Source organism: Dendropsophus ebraccatus, chromosome 7 (assembly GCF_027789765.1).
Source record: "Dendropsophus ebraccatus isolate aDenEbr1 chromosome 7, aDenEbr1.pat, whole genome shotgun sequence".
Classification (NCBI taxonomy): Eukaryota; Metazoa; Chordata; class Amphibia; order Anura; family Hylidae; genus Dendropsophus; species Dendropsophus ebraccatus.
In genome coordinates, this window is record NC_091460.1 from 130909301 (window position 1) to 130928702 (window position 19402).

Sequence of the window (19402 nt, forward strand, 5' to 3'; positions counted from 1 at the left end):
GCTTTCAGTAGGTTCAGTCGTCGGTATAAGGTGTATGGGGCTCTCCCAACAGTCCACTAACAGATGATGTCGATGGAGATAGGGGTCGGGTTTAATGGAAAATCAATGACTCCCAGAAAGATAAGCCATAGTCAGAGTTGTCTGGCTGCGGCTTAAACACAGCAGCGCCCAACGCATTTAAGAGGACGATCGAGAGATAACTGTCGGGCAAAGGATTGTTGAGCCGGCAGTTATTGAATGTGTATGGCCACCTTAAGAAAGATCTGGCACCAGACTCATCTCAGTTCTGGTATAAAGGAAGGTGGCAGAGCACAATACCACTATGTACAGTCAGCCAGGTGCATTTTTAGGCTCCGTTCACACAGAGTAGAACTGGCGGAATTCTCTGCCGCGGAATCCCACCAGCCTCCATGTCATACTAGGGGTCTATGGGAGGCTCACGCGCCTCCTCTCTCCACGATCAGGAATTGACATGTTTATTCTTTAGTGCGGAGAAAGGAGGCACGCGAGCCTCCCATAGACTCCCAGTATGACACTGAGGCTGGTGGGATTCCGCCAGTTTTACTCTGTGTGAACGGAGCCTTACTCTGAGAAAGAGTAATGGTGCGTTTACACAGGCAGATTTATCTCACAGATTTTGGAAGCCAAAGCCAGGAATGGATTTGAAAAAAGGAGAAAGCTCAGTCTTTCCTTTATGACCCGTTCCCTGTTTATGTTCTGTTCCTGGCTTTGGCTTCACAAATCTGTCAGATAAATCTGCCTGTGTAAAAGCCCCCTAAGTGAAAGAGAAAAAAAATTGCATTGTATTTGATATGTCAATTCTTTTGGCGGACGGAGGGTTGAGCTTGAGAATATCATTGAGTCAGTAAGAACGGCGGAACAAGTGGAGACAGCCACATGGCTTGAAACTTCCAAACGTATTCCGTAGTGTGCGCATATCCTACACTACAATCCATGTTTTACTTTTATTATCACAGCAATGTTTCTAGTCATCAAAGTAAGTTAGTAGGCCCCTGACATCTATGACCTCCTTGGTTTCTGAGAGCAAAACTAGCATGTTACTTGGCCATCTTTACTCTTCCTCTACTTTACTGTGAATATGAAGATGTGAACCTCGTATTTCAGATGAGATATGTAAATATGTCTCCTAAATGTATTTCTGTATCGAGCTGTACTTGTATAGATATCACTTATTTTACGGCCACCTCCTGTGAATAAAGGAGGGGAGAGTCCATTTGTAGATATTACAAATCCAGCTTTTCTTGGCTGATCATCTAGCTCATTGTGAGGGAACCTTCGGCCCTCCAGCTGTTGCAAATCTACAATTCCCATCATGCCTAATGCTTTGGCTGTCCAGGCATGATAACAATTGTAGTTCAACAACAGCTGGAGGGCCGAAGGTTCCCCATCCCTGTTTAGCCGATTAATGAATGGTAGATTATCTGTTAGAAAACGTTATAAACCATTCTCTATGTATCTTCTCTTTTTTCTATTGACTCTATTCTGTGATACAACTTTAAGCTTCTTAACAGTCTATGGCTTTTCTTTGTTTCTATTTTCTGCATATCCACAGATAAACAACAAAACCAACGTAATAACAAGCCCTAAAGATCCTACCCCACCTCTGGTATATTTTTCCACCCCCTTCACCTATTTAGTACATATTTACTTCTGCTTTTCTTCAGTTTCTGTTTTTTCTTTTTTTTTTAATTCTTTTGCTTTTCTAAGACCTCAAACCGTTGCATTTTGTTGTTGTGGTTTTGTGGGGAAATATTCCATGTGTAGTACTGTATTTCGCCAGTAACCAACCATATGTGGGTAATACATATACTCCTGGCAAGAGCGGAGACACATGCATGCAGTGTCCCTGTGTCAGTAGAGTGTGCTTTGTGTTGCCTCTAGCTCTCCTTTTGATGGGTATATCTTGATGTCCTAAGGTGATGTAAGGACTTCCTTCACTATTACCAATGTTTGGACATCAAGGAGGGGTTAACAAAAGTACTGCTAGGCAACTACAAAATGACCTTATTCAGATTGAATTCTTACTATATGTAAAGTGCATTGCCAGACATAAAAACATGCCTACATAACATGATAAATAGTGTTCATATAGTAAAGTAGTGGCACTCACCAACTTGCTGGTATAAAAATGGTTGCTTTATTCCATGCACTTAAAAATGGAGCATGGATGCTGACAAGAAAAGGCTACAGCTGTTTTGCGCGTATGCGTAGCGCGCTTCCTCTGGGCCATGATAAAAAGTATTGTACCTACCCTAATGTTGTGGATTTAATAGACATATACATAGATTTACTGCACTGTTAAATATGTTAAATGGATAATGTATATTCTTTTAACAGTGCAGTAAATATATTTATATATCTTTTAAATATATAGATTAGAATTTTTATCTTGGCCTCATAAATTATACCCTTAATAATGTAATCAATGAGACAGGTTGAACCGTTATCGTTTATATAGTACAGTTCATGTTCTCCCGCTATGACTGATGGGTATAATCACTGTACTGTATATACACATTGCAATAAATACCATTGGTCACATATTGTAGGAGTCAAGTTTACTGCTAAACATTGTGCCCTAAGTAGAGTCTCGCCACTACACGGTGGTACTGAATAAGGTCTTTGCATGCTGCTCTGATAGGTAACATTACAGATCTCTTTCTCATCCAGGGACAGTCTCCAGATTCATTCCATGACAGCTCTTCACTTGTACCTATTGCTGTCAGCATTCCCACATAGGTGTGTTTCTTCCTATGCAACTGTTCTTACCAATAGGTACTGTTTTCTCTCTGTTCTTACTCAGGAGCCCCAATCTACTGTAATCCACAACCCTGCTGATGGAAATAAGGTATTGGGACCGAATCAACTCCATCTTGGCTAACAAAACGCATATTCATCGCAGACACTTTTGGAGCAGTCTATCCATTGTCAAAGGGAGATGTTTACTAGACAAACATGTTTAAGATGTGAAATGTTTAGTAAACCCCTCCCATGCATATTTAAATACCGTTTTGTTTTTTGTTTTTAAAAAAGACCAACCTCCTAATCGGGCTTAAAAAAATACCATTTTATAATTTCCAATTATTTTTTATTTATTTATTTTTTTAATTCAATGCTCATTTGAGACATCACATCCACCTTCGTCTTTGTATTTTTTTCTCCCAACTCATGTGCAACGTCTTCTGCATGCAAAAATCCATTAATAGCAATTTTTCTATTGTTAGTAATCAAAAAAAGAGCCAACGTTTCCCATCTCGCCATGATGCCCAGCTGTAGAATAAGTAGCTAGAGATGACTTGTAAAAGTTCACATTCCGTGAAACCTACAGCAACTTAATTGATCCAGTTAATGATTATTTTTCTACAGTAATTACTTTTGAGCAAGGAGCCAAGTATAAAGGCTTTTTTGCTCAGAATTACAGGCATCATCTCCACTTTGACTCAACGCCCACATTTCTTGTAGATTAATAGTGACTTAGTCAGTGAACTACTGAACTGTGCCCAGCAGTACAAGAATTACCAAAATCTAGACCCGTTGCTATAACGTTATAAAGTATGAAATAGGCTTAAAGAGAATTTACTTTACAGATTGCATACTGTCTAGTGCATTTTTATTTCAACAATAGACAGTGAGAAAACTTCCGCAAAGAACGAAAGTGACTACTTAGTTTAAAGTTAAAGAGGTGTTCCGCTCAAACATAACTTTTGATATGTTGCTGCTCATGGTGAGACTAACAATCCCTTCCATACTTGTTGTTATCTATTCAGTCTCCTTCCCCCAGTTCTGAGCTGCTGCTTTCTGCTGAAGACACAAAAACAGTGTGTGAGCTTTTCTCTCTCTCTCCCCCTCCTTCCTGAGATGGCTGATGTAAGCAAGTCCCTTTCTGAAACTTTGTAATACCTGGAGGATTAATCATTGTGACTTCATCAGCAACTTGACCTCAGATTAAACCTCTTAGCATTACAACGAAGCCACAAAGTTGCAGATACAGCCGGCCTGTGACTTGTTTACATCAGCTGTCTTGGAAGGAAGGGGGGGAGGAAGGGGCGATGTAGAGAAGCTCACAACATTTTTTATATATTCAGCAGAAAACAACTGCTGACAACTGGGGGAAAGAGACCAAATAGAACAAATATGGAATGAATGCATTGTTAGTCTTACCATGGGCAGCAACGTATGAAAAGTTATGTTTGAGCGGAATACCTCTTTAAAGGACCAAAGTTGCCTTCTTTCCATGTGTTCTGAAATAGTGTCTTAGTGGAAATCTGAAAACCAAATTCCAGCTATACTCTATTGGCAGACACTGTATGTGAAAACTGTTTGAGCCTTTATGAAGTGAAAAAGCAGAATAGTGGATCTGAAGAGTTAAAGGGAAGCTATCAGCAGGTTAGAAGTATCTTACCTGCTGATATGTCCATGTAGTGTTTGGGGAATTTAGGATGAAGGTTACCTTGATCCTCAGCACCATTTTCGGGAACTTTGTAGTTTAGTACACTACCACTCTCAGCGTCAGCCGGTCCACCCTTCTGATAAATATTCAGAGCACTGGAGCGCCGGATAAATATTCATTAGGAGGGCGGTCCGAACAGGGCATATTTGTGCTTCGAGAGTGTTAGTCCCACCTCCAGTGCACCAAACCGCTAATTTACATATCTAGTAAGCTACAAAGTTCTTACAAATGACGCCGAGGATCAAGGTAAGGGGATTACTTTCATCCTACACGCCCCATGTGCTATCAGGACTTGGCAGGTGAATTCCTGGGCACTGGCCTGGGCTGAAGCACTGGGACGGGCCAGCCCGCCCCTAGTGGAAGGAAACCCCCACCCCTCTATGACGCGGCTCCCTTAGAATTAATGGAGCCGTGTCATAGAGGGGTGAGGGTTTCCTCCCACTCTGGGCAGGCCGGCCCACCCCCAGTACTTTACCTCCAGCAGGTACCCAGGAATAGAATGGCACCATGTGCAGGAACCAGCCTGCAGTTCAAAAAAAGGACCGTAACATCGGCTTCCCCGCGCCAGTACTGTTCTATCCGTGTGCAGGACTTAAAGCAAATGTACTGATGGTACATTCGCTTTAATTTTTAAGAGCCACTATATATTTAGTAAGGGAAAGAGATGCCTTTATGTTCATCTTGTTCTCTTGTATTTTCCACTGGAAACTCCGTTAAACAGCTAAGATCATTGTTGATCACACAACTGTGCCAGCTGTCCAGTTTAAGCACATACAGTATTATATAATTGCTTTTGATTATTATACATTGGTCACTTTTGTTACAGCGTCGGCTTCCAAATTAGTTACAGAATAACTATATTCACAAATAAGTCAGTTTATATTATGAAACCTAAATAAGCCCAAAAGAATGATATCCCATATCAAATATCACATGAAACCGAACAATAAAAAAGGATCTATAGGAAAAGAAGAAATATATTTATTGAATCATACAAAAAACACAAGAAACATAATGGTAGCCTGGTAACAACAGGGTGGGGACCCTCCTGTCTATATGACCTGCTTAGCAAAACACAAGTAATCTGGCCAGATACGTGTAAACCAAAATTGGTGGACAGATAGGTGGGAAAACGCCTCTATGACCCCAACCTAGTCCATTAGCCCAGCATGAAGCACTGGAGATGGGCCTACCAGCCCCCAGTGTGACAGTTTCCCCTCTGTGACGCGGTTCCATTGATTCTAATGGAGCCACGTCACAGATTGGAGGGGGGTTTCGTCACCCTGGGGTCAGCGACAAGTGCTTTGTGCAGGGCTGGTGCTCGGGAATACACCAGCGACATGTGCCGAAACTGGGCAGCGGTTAAAAAAAAGGACTGTGGCACCTGCGCCGATCTATTCATGTGAAAAAAAAAACTTCACGTTTTTTTGAACATATGTTTCAATAAATATATTTCTTGTTTTCCTACATGTCTTTTTTTCAGGTTTGACTTCACAGTTTATATTATACATTAAACCAAAATTACAGGATCATAGAAAATTGCAGGATTGCATTAAGGGAGCTTAGTTTGTCAGATTTTTCTCTACAGATATTCTGCTATAATAGTTTTATATATAGTGAGAATTTGTGAGCACTTTAGAATTTTCACATAAAGTTAAAGTGACACTGTCACCCCCTATTTGCATTTTGACTGCTCTCCACAGGTGTAAAGGGTAAACAGTACAGCTTTCATTACTTATTTTATATTATACCTCATTGTGCTTGTTCTGGTAAAAAGTTGTTTTTATCACCTGTGGATTGGTGGCGGGGGGGAGGGGGCGCTAGGGGCGGAGCGATGAGGCACATAGGCCGCAAGGCCCCGCCCACATATACCAATCCACAGGTGATAAAAACGACTTTTTACAAGAACAAGCACCATGAGGTGTGATATAAAATAAGTAATGAAAGCTGTAACATTTACCCTTTACACCTGTGGAGGGCAGTCAAAATGCAAATAGGTGGTGATAGTGTCACTTTAACCTAAAAGCGACTCTGTACCCACAATCTGTTCCCCCAAACCACTTGCACCTTTAGATAGATGCTTTTAATCCAATATCTGTCCTGGGGTCCGTTCGGCAGGTGATTGCAATTATTGTCCTCAAAAACAACTTTTAAACTTGCAGCCCTGTGCCAAATTGCCGTGGCTTGGATTATCTGTGCCCTAACTTTGCACCACCCCTCCATCCCTCCTCCTCACCCTCTTCATCATTAGGAATGCCACTGGCAGGATTTTCCCTATTCCTCTGCAGTGAAAAATACACAGATGCCCTAACGATCCAGCCCATGTGCCGTGCTGACACAGGTTAGGAATAGTAGAAAATCTGCCTGGAGCATTCCTAATGATGAGGAGGGACAGAGAGGGTGTGCCAGCCTAATGCATAAGAGAAACATTGCTAATCTCAGAGAGATCAGCCAAACGATAACACTGCCAGCTGCTAGTGAAAGCGCTCAATACAGTGAAATCCTAGGTGCATTGCCCCCTGGGAAACATGAATATGCAAAAGTAGTGCCCATGGAGCCTCATTGTAGAGTCTCAAAACACAGGACTAGCCAGATATCTCTCCGGGAACGACCCAGCCAAGGGGTGGCTCCTGTAAGGAGACTACCAAAACCACCATATTAAGTGGCCCTTTAAGTCAATGTAATGACAAGGGAAAAACCAAGGCCAGGTATCCATCCACATACAGCTGTTTCGAGGAGTTGCCCCTCATCAGTGTGGAGCAGGATTCTGGCTAGGTGGGAGCAATGCCTAGTAGAGCCATATGAGAAACAGATAGCTAATCTCAGGGAGATCAGCCAAACGATAACCGGCTGCTAGTGAAAGCACTCAATGCAGTTAAATCCTAGGTGCATTGCCCCCTGGGAAACATGAATATGCAAAAGAAGAGCCCATGGAGCCTCATTGAAGAGTCTCAAAACTTAGGACTGACCTGATGAGGGACAACACCCCGAAAAGCTCTATGTGGATGGATACCTGGCTGGGTCCTTCCTGGAGGGATATCTGGTTAGTCCTGTGTTTTGAGACTCTTCAATGAGGCTCCATGGGCTCTTCTGTAGCCAAATGCATAGTCACTCTAGATCACAGCCGTTTGACACAGGGCTGCAAGTTTAAAAGTTGTTTTTAGGACAATAACTGCATCACCTGCCGAACAGACCCCAGGACAGATCTTGGATTAAAAACAGCGATCTGAAAGTTCGAATGGTTTGGAGGGTTAGATTGTAGGTAGAGAGCTTTAAATATAACTCCTGGTATCTTTTAGTTTCTCATAGTTAAGTCAAATTAGGTTCTCTTACAAAGTGCTGAGCAATTGGAACACTATAAAAGCTGAGCTAATTTGGCAAACCAAACTAATTGACAGCCAATTAGAGATGAGCGAACCGGGTTAGAGTCAATCCGAACCCGAACGTTCGGTATTTGATTAGCTGGGGCTGCTGAACTTGGATAAAGCTCTAAGGTTGTCTGGAAAACATGGATACAGCCAATGACTATATCCATGTTTTCCACATAGCCTTAGGGCTTTATCCAACTTCAGCAGCCACCGCTAATCAAATGCCGAAAGTTCGGGTTCGGATCGACTCGAGCATGCTCCAGGTTCGCTCATCTCTACAGCCAATCTGTTAGATTCTTATTAAGCCAAATTTACTGTAGAGTTTTTCACCTCTAGTGCCCATTTCTGCTCAAGTGCCAAGGAGTTCAGTCATATTGGCTGTCTTTTTTAAGTCATCTTCTCAGGACCTGGTGGTAACATGGTCACTTTTTCTTGAAGGGTCATGCTAGTTTTGCAAAAAAAATACTGAACAACTGATTAGCACTTGCTTCAAGGATCAATGTAGTTTATTTGTATAGACATATGCATAGTCCTATAATTGGATAGGGTGTAACTTGTCCAGATGGAAATACTGCCTTAAAATGAGCCAGTAAAGCCTCCCTGAATGATAAAAACACTGTTCTTTGAACGATTAGCTATGATCTATTTGTGAAGTGTTAAAGTTTCCCAACAGCTCAACTACAGGGGAGATTACCCAGTATACAGTGACCATTAAATTATTATTTTTTTTATAATTTTTTGGTAGGTGAAAATAATACTTGCAAAATAAAAGTATACATTCAGGTTAATATTTAAATGGACTGGCCACTTTATAGTAAAATTGTTCAGTATTAGTAAGTGTACTCGCTGCACCTACCGACAGCAGCTCCCTGTGTACCTCAGAGCTACAAATCAGGTGACCCTCCTGCAGACTGTCATCCTGAATCATGATCCTGTCCATAAGATGGCCGAGCATGGAGGAACACATGACCTTGCTCCTCCCTCTGTGTCCTCCATAGCCATATATAGGCTCAGTGGGAGGACACTGAGGGAGGGGCTTGGTCATGTGTTCCTCCATGCGCAGCCATCTTTTGGATAGAATATAGATGAGAATGGCACAGGCTTCAGCAGGGATTTGTCAGCACTACGTAGCACACAGGGAACTATTGTAAGTGCAATGTGTATATTTAGTAATACTGTATACTGAACAATGTGACCAACTCCTTTATTATCAATTTAGATATAAGAAAGCCTCCTTCACAAACTACAACTAAGTAAAATGTAAACAACCAACCATAAAGTATAGTACTTAAATGTAGCTCAGTGCTTCTCAAACTTTTTTTACTGGAGCATCACCCAAAGGACAAAATGATGCCTGAGCCTCACCATACTGACCAAGAGGATGCTGGGGTCTTCACCATCTACGATAGAAGTCCATGCAAATATAAAAACTATTGCTCAGTCTACCCTCCATTTGTCTTCTAATCTCTGTATAACATTAAATAAGTACAAAATGAGTCAATAATGTTACTAAAGCAGAGATTGTTGCAGTCAGGGAAAGATTTGTGCAGCTCATACTCACTTTTGTGAGAAGTGCCTCCCAAGCTGCACCTCACCAGCAACTAGGGGGCGCCTCACAGTTTGAGATGCACTGATGTAGCTTTTGATACCTTTAGAGAGATTTTCGACATCATCATTTTTGTTACGTGTTGACGTCCACACGTATTGTTGACTTTATGTAGTTTTATTTCGCTTTTATGTTTTTGCTTTCATTATATCAGTTCCATCAGCTACTGCTAATAAGCAAGTACAGTTTATCCTCCATCTGTGAAATTATGCCTTCAATGCCTGCGTAAAGTTTAAAAGGGCCTGTAGCTATGGGGGGGAGATTTATCAAACATGGTGTAAAGTGAAACTGGCTCAGTTGCCCCTAGCAACCAATCAGATTCCACCTTTCATTCCTCAAAGACTCTTAGGAAAATGAAATGTAGAATCTGATTGGTTGCTAGGGGCAACTGAGCCAGTTTCACTTTACACCATGTTTGATCAATCTCCACCTGTGTTTTGTATTACTGACAGAATAGGAACTGCATTGTACCATTTTATAGTTGTTTCACCTGGGAAAGTATAAATTGATAACTGGGCATTATTTTTAGTTTGTCATCAATCTTAAAAGCCCTTTAATAATCTCTATTAGGGTATTTTCACAGTATGGATTAGTCGATGAATTTTCAAGCGGAGGCCGCGCGGCAGACTCTGCTTGAGGTTCCGACTGTCCCATAGACTCAAAGATATTCTCAAGCTCAATCCACTTTTCCAATTTCTTTTGAAGCTCAATCCACTGTCCGTCCAAAGAATTGATATGTGATTTCAATTCTTTCACTGGATGGCAGATTTAGCTTGAGAATCAATGGGAGTAAATGGAACAGGCGGAACTTCAAGAGGAGTCTGCCGCGTGGCCTCTACTTGAAATTTCAGTTTGTAATCCGTAGTGTGAACATACCGTAAACAGGATGAAATCCAGCCGATCAGCACTTGCTTACCTCGCTTTTCGAGCAGTGTAATACGGCCCTAACACTGTCTAGTCAGTACTGATCACATTAGACTTTGTAGGGCCACATCCTTAGGGCAATGGGAGTAGTAATGCCCAGTTGTCAAATCATTAGTACATTTCCAGTAGGGACATCAGAACAACAAAACAATGCAGAGTTAACAATTTGACAAGTATGCAATTCAGCAAATAAGCACCTAGTGCATTCAGTTGTGTTTTATTTCTGTACCTTTATAGCTTATAGATGTACCCCCACTTATACCCATAATGTGTACAAAGCAGTCTTTTAGCCAATCATGTGGCAATCGAATAGTCTTTAATGGGGAACTATTAGCAGCTTAGATGAATCTAACCTGCAGATATATCCCTATTGCACAGGAGACGCCAAGGAGGAAGATATGTCTCTTACCTTCCTCCTCTGCACAGTTTCGGAGCAGTTATTAGTTTGCTCCACAGTCTGGTAAGACTTTTAGAAGCACTGTCTGCCCCCATAGTGTCGATCCAGCCTGCCCACCCCTCTCTAATTATAATCAATGGCTGGGCCAGATCGGCACTATGGGGGCAGGCAGTGCTCCTAGCTGTCTTACTGGATCCTTGCAGCAAACTACTAAATGCACCGGAGCAGCGCAGAGGAACAAGGTAAGAGAAATATCTTCCTCCTCTGTGTCTCCTGTACAGTAATAACTTAGCAGATTAGATTTGTCTAACCTGCTGATAGTTTCCCTTTGAAAACCAGCTAAAGTATACACAGTTTTGGTACAGGTAACTTCTTATGTGCTGTATCGGTGGAAAATGAAGTAGTAGTCTGGTTGGTAAATGAGGCCCAGCTCTATCCTCATACGAACACTAATTAAAAAAAATAGTATAGTCTTTAATATCTGAGAAATCTCAACTTCTAATGCAAATATAAAATCGCTATAGGATGAAATAGATTTATTTTGGGATAAAAATGGTGCCAGTCCTGTAACGTTATCTCTCTTAGGGAACTGTAATGTGTCACGCCTTCCTGTTATCTAAAACAATACAATTTCTTTTTGTACATGCCCACAGATTTATAGGCATGCACAGGTTAGTATTCGATAACTTTTCTTTTTGAAGCAACAGAGCTAAAAGGGTTCTCCGGGATTACGAAGAGGTGAAAGCAAATTTTACATTTTACCTCTTGTTTATGCATGGAGACAGGCAGAGTAGTGGAGTAGGTTTACCTGCAGTCCTCTGTAGGAAGAAGAGTTTGGGTCCATGAGTTGGGTTTGGACTGAGGTGAATAATCAAATAACCTGATGGATCGTAGCTGCAGTAAGACATTGGGGGGACAATTACCTATTGAGTCTAAAACATGCGATTTTTCTACGCGAGTATTTGTCTGCTTTTTACCCAGCCGAATAGGACTGATTTAACAAACTTTTCATAAATTTGTGAATAGACAATTTTCAGAATATTCACAAAAGATTTGTGAAAAAATTCACCTGGTACTGACCAGACATAGTCCTGCACCAGTTTGTGCGACTTTTTAAAGAGTTGCAAATGATAAATTGGGCACAAATCCCATATTATGCAAATTTTGGGGTAAATACTCAAAAGAAGCAGATTTAAAAAAAAAAAAGTTGCGTCTAAAAAACTACTCATCCGTCGAATACTGGTTCATACATAGAACAATAGAACATAGACCAAAAGTAGGTGAAAAATCCAATTATTCACCAAAAATAGGCTCAAAGTCCTTGATAAATTTCTCCTATTGTTTTATATCTTTGTTTATTGGGGGGAGGCAGTTTGGTTGGCTTAACAGTCAGGTTCTTTTCCTTTGGATTTCTGTGACTCATCATTAAAGGGGTTATCCAGCGCTACAAAAACATGGCCACTTTTCCCCATACTGTTGTCTCCAGTTCAGGTGTGGTTTGCAATTAAGCTCCATTTACTTCAATGGAACTGTGTTTCAAAACTCCCCCTACTGTTGTCTCCAGTTTGGGTGGGAAGTGGCCATGTTTTTGTAGCGATGGATAACCCCTTTAAGGAGTGGACTGGCCCCATTGATCCTCCAATGTATACTTGTAAGCAAAGACGTACAATGTCCTCCCTACAGCATCACTGCTTTAGATCATCCTAAAGCTTAATAGAAACTATATGAGTATATTGAAGCAGCATTCAACTCTTTTTTTATTACTACATAATCCCGGAGAAGTCCTTTCGAAAGGAAATGTTGTGTACTATGGATAAGAGCACAGCAATTCATTGGACAGAATGTGTACGTCAGTGTGATGTCTGCTCCCGCTGAAGGGCAAGCGGTTCGTAACTGTATATACCATTCTTTGTTACATTTTTGGTGTCTCTTATGTTTCTTTTTTTCTTTTTTCTTTTTTTTCCGAAAGAAAACTTATAAATATTAAATGACTGAAACAGTGATTATCCCACTCAACTATACATTTTTCCAATTTAAAAAAATGTACACAATACCATATGCCTTACAGGACAATTTAAAGCTATTACCAATATGGATTCTCGATAATAACCAGAGAAGATACTATTAAATACTATTACACTTACTCCAGTTTTAGTCCAAAGCATCCGGCAATCTGTTATATGTATTTATGTTTTACACAGTGGCACTGCTACATGTCCATATGTTTCATATCTGATTATATTTACAGCTTTTCTATTTTTCTTGTACTTATTGAGTGTAATATGGGATTGGCAAGTTCTTAAACTGATCCCACTCAGAATTCCTGCGAAAGAACGTTTTTCACTTATTACAGAATCGCTGAAATAGCTAGATAAATGGCATTATCAAAGCCTGTTTACCACAATTACTTAAAAGGCTTCGTAACTACAATCGTTTAAGGGTGCTCTTCCATACTCTGTTTTGAAGTTTTAAAGTGTAGTGTGTCTTTTTTTTGTTTATTATTATTTTTTAGTATTTTCTCTCTCGGTTAAATCTGTTACGGCTGTTGGCTTCAACATCTGAATCTCAAATCGTGTATCAAACGAAAAAAAGTGCTGTTGACAGAAAAAGTCCTTTGGTATACATACTAAATGATATTAGGCTATGTTCACACAACGTATGTTTTGCATAAATCACGGATGTTGTTGCAATTTGCACCAATGGCCACGATCGATACAAAACATACGTTGTATGTGAATGAGTGGAATTCCGGCTGTAGCGTATACACATAGTATAAGCTCCGGCCGCGATTCCATACGGCCGCACGAAAAACTGATATGTCAGTTTTCTGTGGCCACTATTCATCGGATAGCACCCACACAGAACATGTCAGTTCACACAATGGAGCGCGTGGTGCAGCGGTCAATTGGGAATGCAGGGGCACACGGATGCGCCCACATCCGAATTCACCAGAAATGGAGATCATCGGCCGGGATGAACTTCAGTAACCGGTAACGGCCGGTGTTATACGTAGTGTGAACCCAGCCTTACCTTGTATTGTAGCAATTTTTTCATAAATGTCACGCCACTCTATTGAGAGAAAGACACATACTCACAAAGCTTCATCATGTTGCCATTTAATTCTCCAAACACTCCAGCCTCTTGCCGCAACGTTTCCGAGAATGGGACTCCTTCCTCATGCTGCATAACATGGCACGAGGAAGGAGAAGTCCCATCCTCCGAAACGTCGCGGCGGGAGGCCAGAGTGTGACCATACATCAGCCTGTGAGCTATATGCTACGATATACCAAGAATTAAATGGCAACATGATGAAGCTTTGTGAGTATGTGTCTTTCTCTCAATAGAGTGGCACGACATTTATGAAGAAATTGCTACAATACAAGGTAATATCATATAGCATGTATAACCAGTGACTTTGGCCGCACTTTTCCCATTTGATAGACTATTGTGAGTAAGGGCCCATGGAATTGGAGTTCCTTTGCTTAGTGTGGTGTTGGTTGTTTTTGAATTGCATCTCAAATCGTGAACATGTAAGAGCACCCTAAAAGTACCCCTATATACTGAATGGACACCCTATAGAGACCTTTGCTCTTTCTTGGTTGTATCTTCCCTGAATGAAAAAGCTAAACCTCCTGCCATGTCTGTATTGTCCTAAATATTTTCGTCTGACGTGTTCATGTCCGCATTGCCCAGCTGCACCCAAGGCAGTGTAATATTCAGTATTACTATGAGCAGACAAAACCTGCATAAACCAAACCATTCCTAAGTGATCCCTATGATAGTTACATTTGTATGTTGTATGAACCAGCTGCTAGTGAAGATCACATTTGCTTTTCAGATAGTATTTAGTGTTTGATGGTAACCATTTAAATCAGAAATATGTTGTGTTTGGTCATTTGTACTGTAACCGAAAATTATCTAAATGTTCTTGTATTTGTTACATGGTTTTGTTCACTGTCCTCTTTTTTACTATATAACTGTATTTATTCTTGATATTGTTTTCGTGTTATTGAGTTTATGTTGCTCTCGCAATGTCCCAGGTCAATGTTGCCATCGTGAAATGTTTAAAATAAAGTGTTTTGGGTCCCGTGTTTGATCAGATGTTTTCTTGTTGCTGGCACCGACCTGTGTTAGCTTGACAGTGGGGAAAAAAAAGTGTATTCTGGAAGTGAAATGGTTAAAAATAAAAACTTTCTATAGTCAATGGTTTTGCTGTAGAAAGCGTTGTGGTGATCTGAAAGATAATTTTTTCATATCTAAAGAACGCAGCCGCTATGTCTTCCATATATATATGTGCCCTGCCACGTACTCAGTGTTTGTCTGCTTGTCCACAGGAATCCACAGAGAGCACTAACACCACCATTGAAGATGAAGATGTGAAAGGTAATCTTTGAATGAATTTTATGAACTCTACAAGGTTAATAAGGAGAGATGAGCGAACCAGGTTCGGGTTTGAGTCCATCCGAACCCGATCGTTCGGTATTTGATTAGCTGGGGCTGCTGAACTTGGTTAAAGCTCTAAGGTTGTCTGGAAAACATGGATACAGCCAATGACTATATCCATGATTACCACATAGCCTTAGGGCTTTATCCAAGTTCAGCTGCCACCGCTAATCAAATGGCGAAAGTTCGGGTTCGGATGGACTCGAGCATGCTCCAGGTTCGCTCATCTCTATTAATAAGTGATCATATATTGTGTTTACTATAGATAAAAGAGAAGTCTGGCCAGGAAGTATAATATCTTTACAGGCAGGGGGTGGGGAATAAAAAACAACTTATAGTTAGCTGTCCCATCGCCCGCGCAGAGCCGCATCCTGCTCCTGGCCCCTGCCGGATGATGGATGACCTACTCAGCCAGTCAGTGACTGGGGCAGGACACCACTGCGATCACTGATTGGCTGAGCGGGCTAAATCTGGCTCTTCAGATTTAGCCCGCCACTTTTGCTCCGTGTTAACTGGCCCTAAGTGACTCTCAGCAAAAATTTTGACCAAGTAGATGAAGCAGTGAAATGAAGAACCTCCTACTATGTCAGTAAGCTAATGTACAAGGCTCAAGGTTCTGCTTGTTTGCAGAGAGTGAATTGTAACCTTCCAAGTTGGAGCTGTGGAATGGCCATCTTACCCCATTGATTTACCTTGTTGTTTCTCCAATAAATATATGCTAAACAAATGCTTGTAATGTACTGGGCAGCCCTTGCTTACAGTGGGCATATGCATTTAATGTACTGGGCCCTCAATGCTTAAAGTGGGCATATGCATGTAATGTACAGGCCCATCCATGCTTACAGTGGGCATATGCATGTAATGTACTGGGCCCATCCATGCTTACAGTGGGTATATGCATGTAATGTACTGGCCCGTCCATGCTTAGGCCTCGTTCACACAGAGCAAGAGGGGATGAATTGTCTGCCACGGAATGCCGTTAGCCTCCGTGTCATAATGACACTCTATGGAAGACGCGCTCCCTGCATATCTCGGCGCTGAAGAATGAACATGTTCATTCTTCAGCACTGAGAGACGCTGAGCGATGTGGCACACGCACCTCCCATAAAGTGTCACTATGACACAGAAACTAACTGCATTCCGCCCCTCTTGCTCTGTGTGAACAGGGCCTTACAGTGGGCATATGCATGGAATGGCCTTCCATTATTACAGTATATTACCATTACAACGATTCCTTTTTCCCTCTGATGTTTCCTTTGGTTACTTCTATAAATCCATCATATATTAGACCCTACTTTAGCAGGAGGCATAAATAATAGATAAATCCTTCTATCCTGCATACAACACTGCTCACCCTGTTGTGTCATCTGCGACATGCATGATTCTCTCATCTTTTCAGGTGCTCATATATCTCTCTTTGATATTTCTCCACTTTATAAATACAGTAGATTATTTAGCAGTCAGTGACAGATATAATTGAGGCTCTATGTATTTTGCCAGTTATAATTATTTGGAACCATCTTCCAAATTTTCTGGATTTTTATAACATTCAGCCATTGAAAAACTCTCAAGCCGTTGTCCTTGCTCTCAGCTGAGACGGAGATACAATGGTATCCAGTGAAGGTATTCCTCTGTGAGGACTATATCAGCTGTAACACACATTATCAGGGTTAAAATGTTTCATCTGGAGCCCATGCTGTTTAGATTACAGAGCATTGCCTGGATGGGATACTATTGTGTCCAGTTATCAGCTAAGCTTTTACATTAATACATCCCTAAATGCCTTTATTTTTCCATGTCAGTCTTTAAAAAAAAAAAAAAACAACAACTTTGCCTACTATTGCTAAACTGCTTAAAGGGAATCTAGGTTTATTCTACCTTAAATTAGGGCAGCTTAAACTGGTTACAGAAATGCTAAAAAGATTGTTGTATTACTTGTATAATTCTGTTCAGCCGTTCTCCTAATGTGCAGGAGAATAGGATTCTTACCACACCCCTCCCCCACCCTTCAGCTGCTGATTGACAGTTGACTGCCTATACACAGCTTGGATAGATACTTGCCGATCAGAAGCTGGGGGGGTGGAGTTTTCTGTTTCTTATGAATATCCAGGACTACTGAGCTCACGCACATAATGGAGAGGACTACTTATTGTCCATGTTATTCAGGAGGATATCTCTGAATCAGCTGCACAGAATAAATGTAAGTGATACATCATTTTGTTCAGCTTCTCTGTCACTAGTTTATGCTACCTTGAGATAGGACAGCATACACCTACTGACAGAGTCTCTTTGAATTCATAGAAATAGTATGTACCAGACACAGCACTGGGAACATCATGGTTCTAGCATTCCCTTTTTTCAAATATTGAAAAATAAATAAATAAAACAATAAGAACCAATTTGTTCTGTCACCAAATGTTAGATCTCATAGAAAGCAGTTGTTATTTTTAGGGATTTGCTCTTTGCGCATGTTGCCAGTACACAAAGAAAAGGATCATTAATACATAAACCGACTGGAAAATTAATGGAAAAGTAGACGTTTTACAGACTCTGTTTTCCCGATCATTTTTGATGTAGATGTTTGTGCTGTTTAGATGTTAATGATTTGGAGTTTCATTTGTGATGACAGATCTAATTGGAGAGGGAAATTAGTCCCTGTCATTAGCAGGAAAATAATGTGATTGAATTCCAAAGAGATGCCGCAGGTTTTATGGAAAACATTTAAAGAACAGCAAAAGAAATTGTAGCTATATTTATGTAGAAAAAAAATACAGAATTATGCAGCATGTTTTTATGACAATTGTCTATTTTTCCATTAGACTTTCCAAGCAATGGTATATCCTTAAAGAAGTTGTAAGTTGCAGTAATCTTTGGTCCAGCGCACTGTTAGGAGCACCGCCCCTGACAGCAATACTTCAGGGAAAATAGGAACTAGGAGGCTGTTTACTGTGGCAATAAAAGCAGATTATAGGGGATCTGTTATGTGTTAACATGACATCCATTACTGAAGTCCATGGTTACTGCCGTAACTGTCTGCCGCATTACAACATAACCGTTATACTATGAAGCTAGCCCAGGAATCAGCCGATTGCTATAGTTATAGCTTCCGAAACCCTTGGTGGGGTGTTTGCAGCTGAAATCAAGTGTTACATGTTGCCACTTGTTTGAATGGTCGGCCATGTAATACATTACTCAGTCTGCTAACTCTTTGTAAACTCCATTAATTTTACACAAAGGAAAGTAAGAAACATGGGGGGAGATTTATCAAACATGGTGTAAAGTGAAACTGGCCCAGTTGCCCCTAGCAACCAATCGGATTCCACCTTTCATTCCTCACAGACTCTTTGGAAAATGAAAGGTGGAATCTGATTGGTTGCTAGGGGCAACTGGGCCTGTTTCACTTTACACCATGTTTGATAAATCTCCCCCATGGCTAAAATGCTCTAATAGTTCTGTGGCTTTGTTGCATAGTCACCCCTAACCACTTTGCTTTTTGCTCCTCTGATTGGACGTGTAGGCTGTATTCTAAATGGAACAACAAAATAAAATATAATAATATTTTCCCCCCCTTAATCTTGTGTATCTTATGACTTAGTGAAACCTTTTTATGCTTTATTAAATCTTTCTGTATTGTGGAGAAACATTCATTGGAGATAGCTGAGACATCTGAGCAGATTTATTTTCCTTGATCATCTCGCATTATCTTTGTGTGTGTTTCCTGTTTATCGTGTTTCATACCTTTTTGTGTGTGTTGTACTTTATATTATTTCTTTTTTTTCCCTTCATTCTTGCATGCTCAAAGTACAGTCTTCACAATGGAAGGTAGCACAAGGAGCTTTGTTACAGCTCGGCAATCTTCCTGCTGCTGCTCCTCTTCCTCTTTGTCTTCTGTTCCTTCTTCCTCATCATCTTGCTGGTCGCCATCCATTCAGTGCCCCAGTGGCCGCACCTGTTGCCAGTACCTGCTGAAGACTCTGGTGGCACTATACATCTTCACTTTTGTTTGTTCATATGTTGTGTTTCTTTCCATCAATTCCACAGTGAAGTGTACAGAAAACAAAAACTCAAAGAGTCATTTGAATGAGTCTGAACCTTCTCAGTCCAATCCTTCATTTGCTCAGTGTAAGTGTAGGAGATGTTGTGGAGTCCATGGTTAGGAGCTGAGTATTAAAAACATGTATATATTGTATTGA

General features: G+C 40.8%; 1 protein-coding gene across 3 annotated transcripts in view; it reads left to right on the plus strand.

The window, feature by feature from the left end:
- CAMK2D (calcium/calmodulin dependent protein kinase II delta) overlaps nt 1-19402 on the plus strand; it is a 149425-nt gene that overhangs the window by 119384 nt on the left and 10639 nt on the right. For 2 of the 3 annotated variants that reach the window (XM_069978457.1, XM_069978458.1), the window contains one exon: nt 15101-15149. In XM_069978457.1, coding sequence (XP_069834558.1) covers nt 15101-15149 — 49 coding nt within the window. Of the gene's footprint in view, nt 1-1573; nt 1628-2824; nt 2870-15100; nt 15150-19402 lie in introns of all 3 variants that reach the window. The other variant, XM_069978456.1, reaches the window with a different exon arrangement.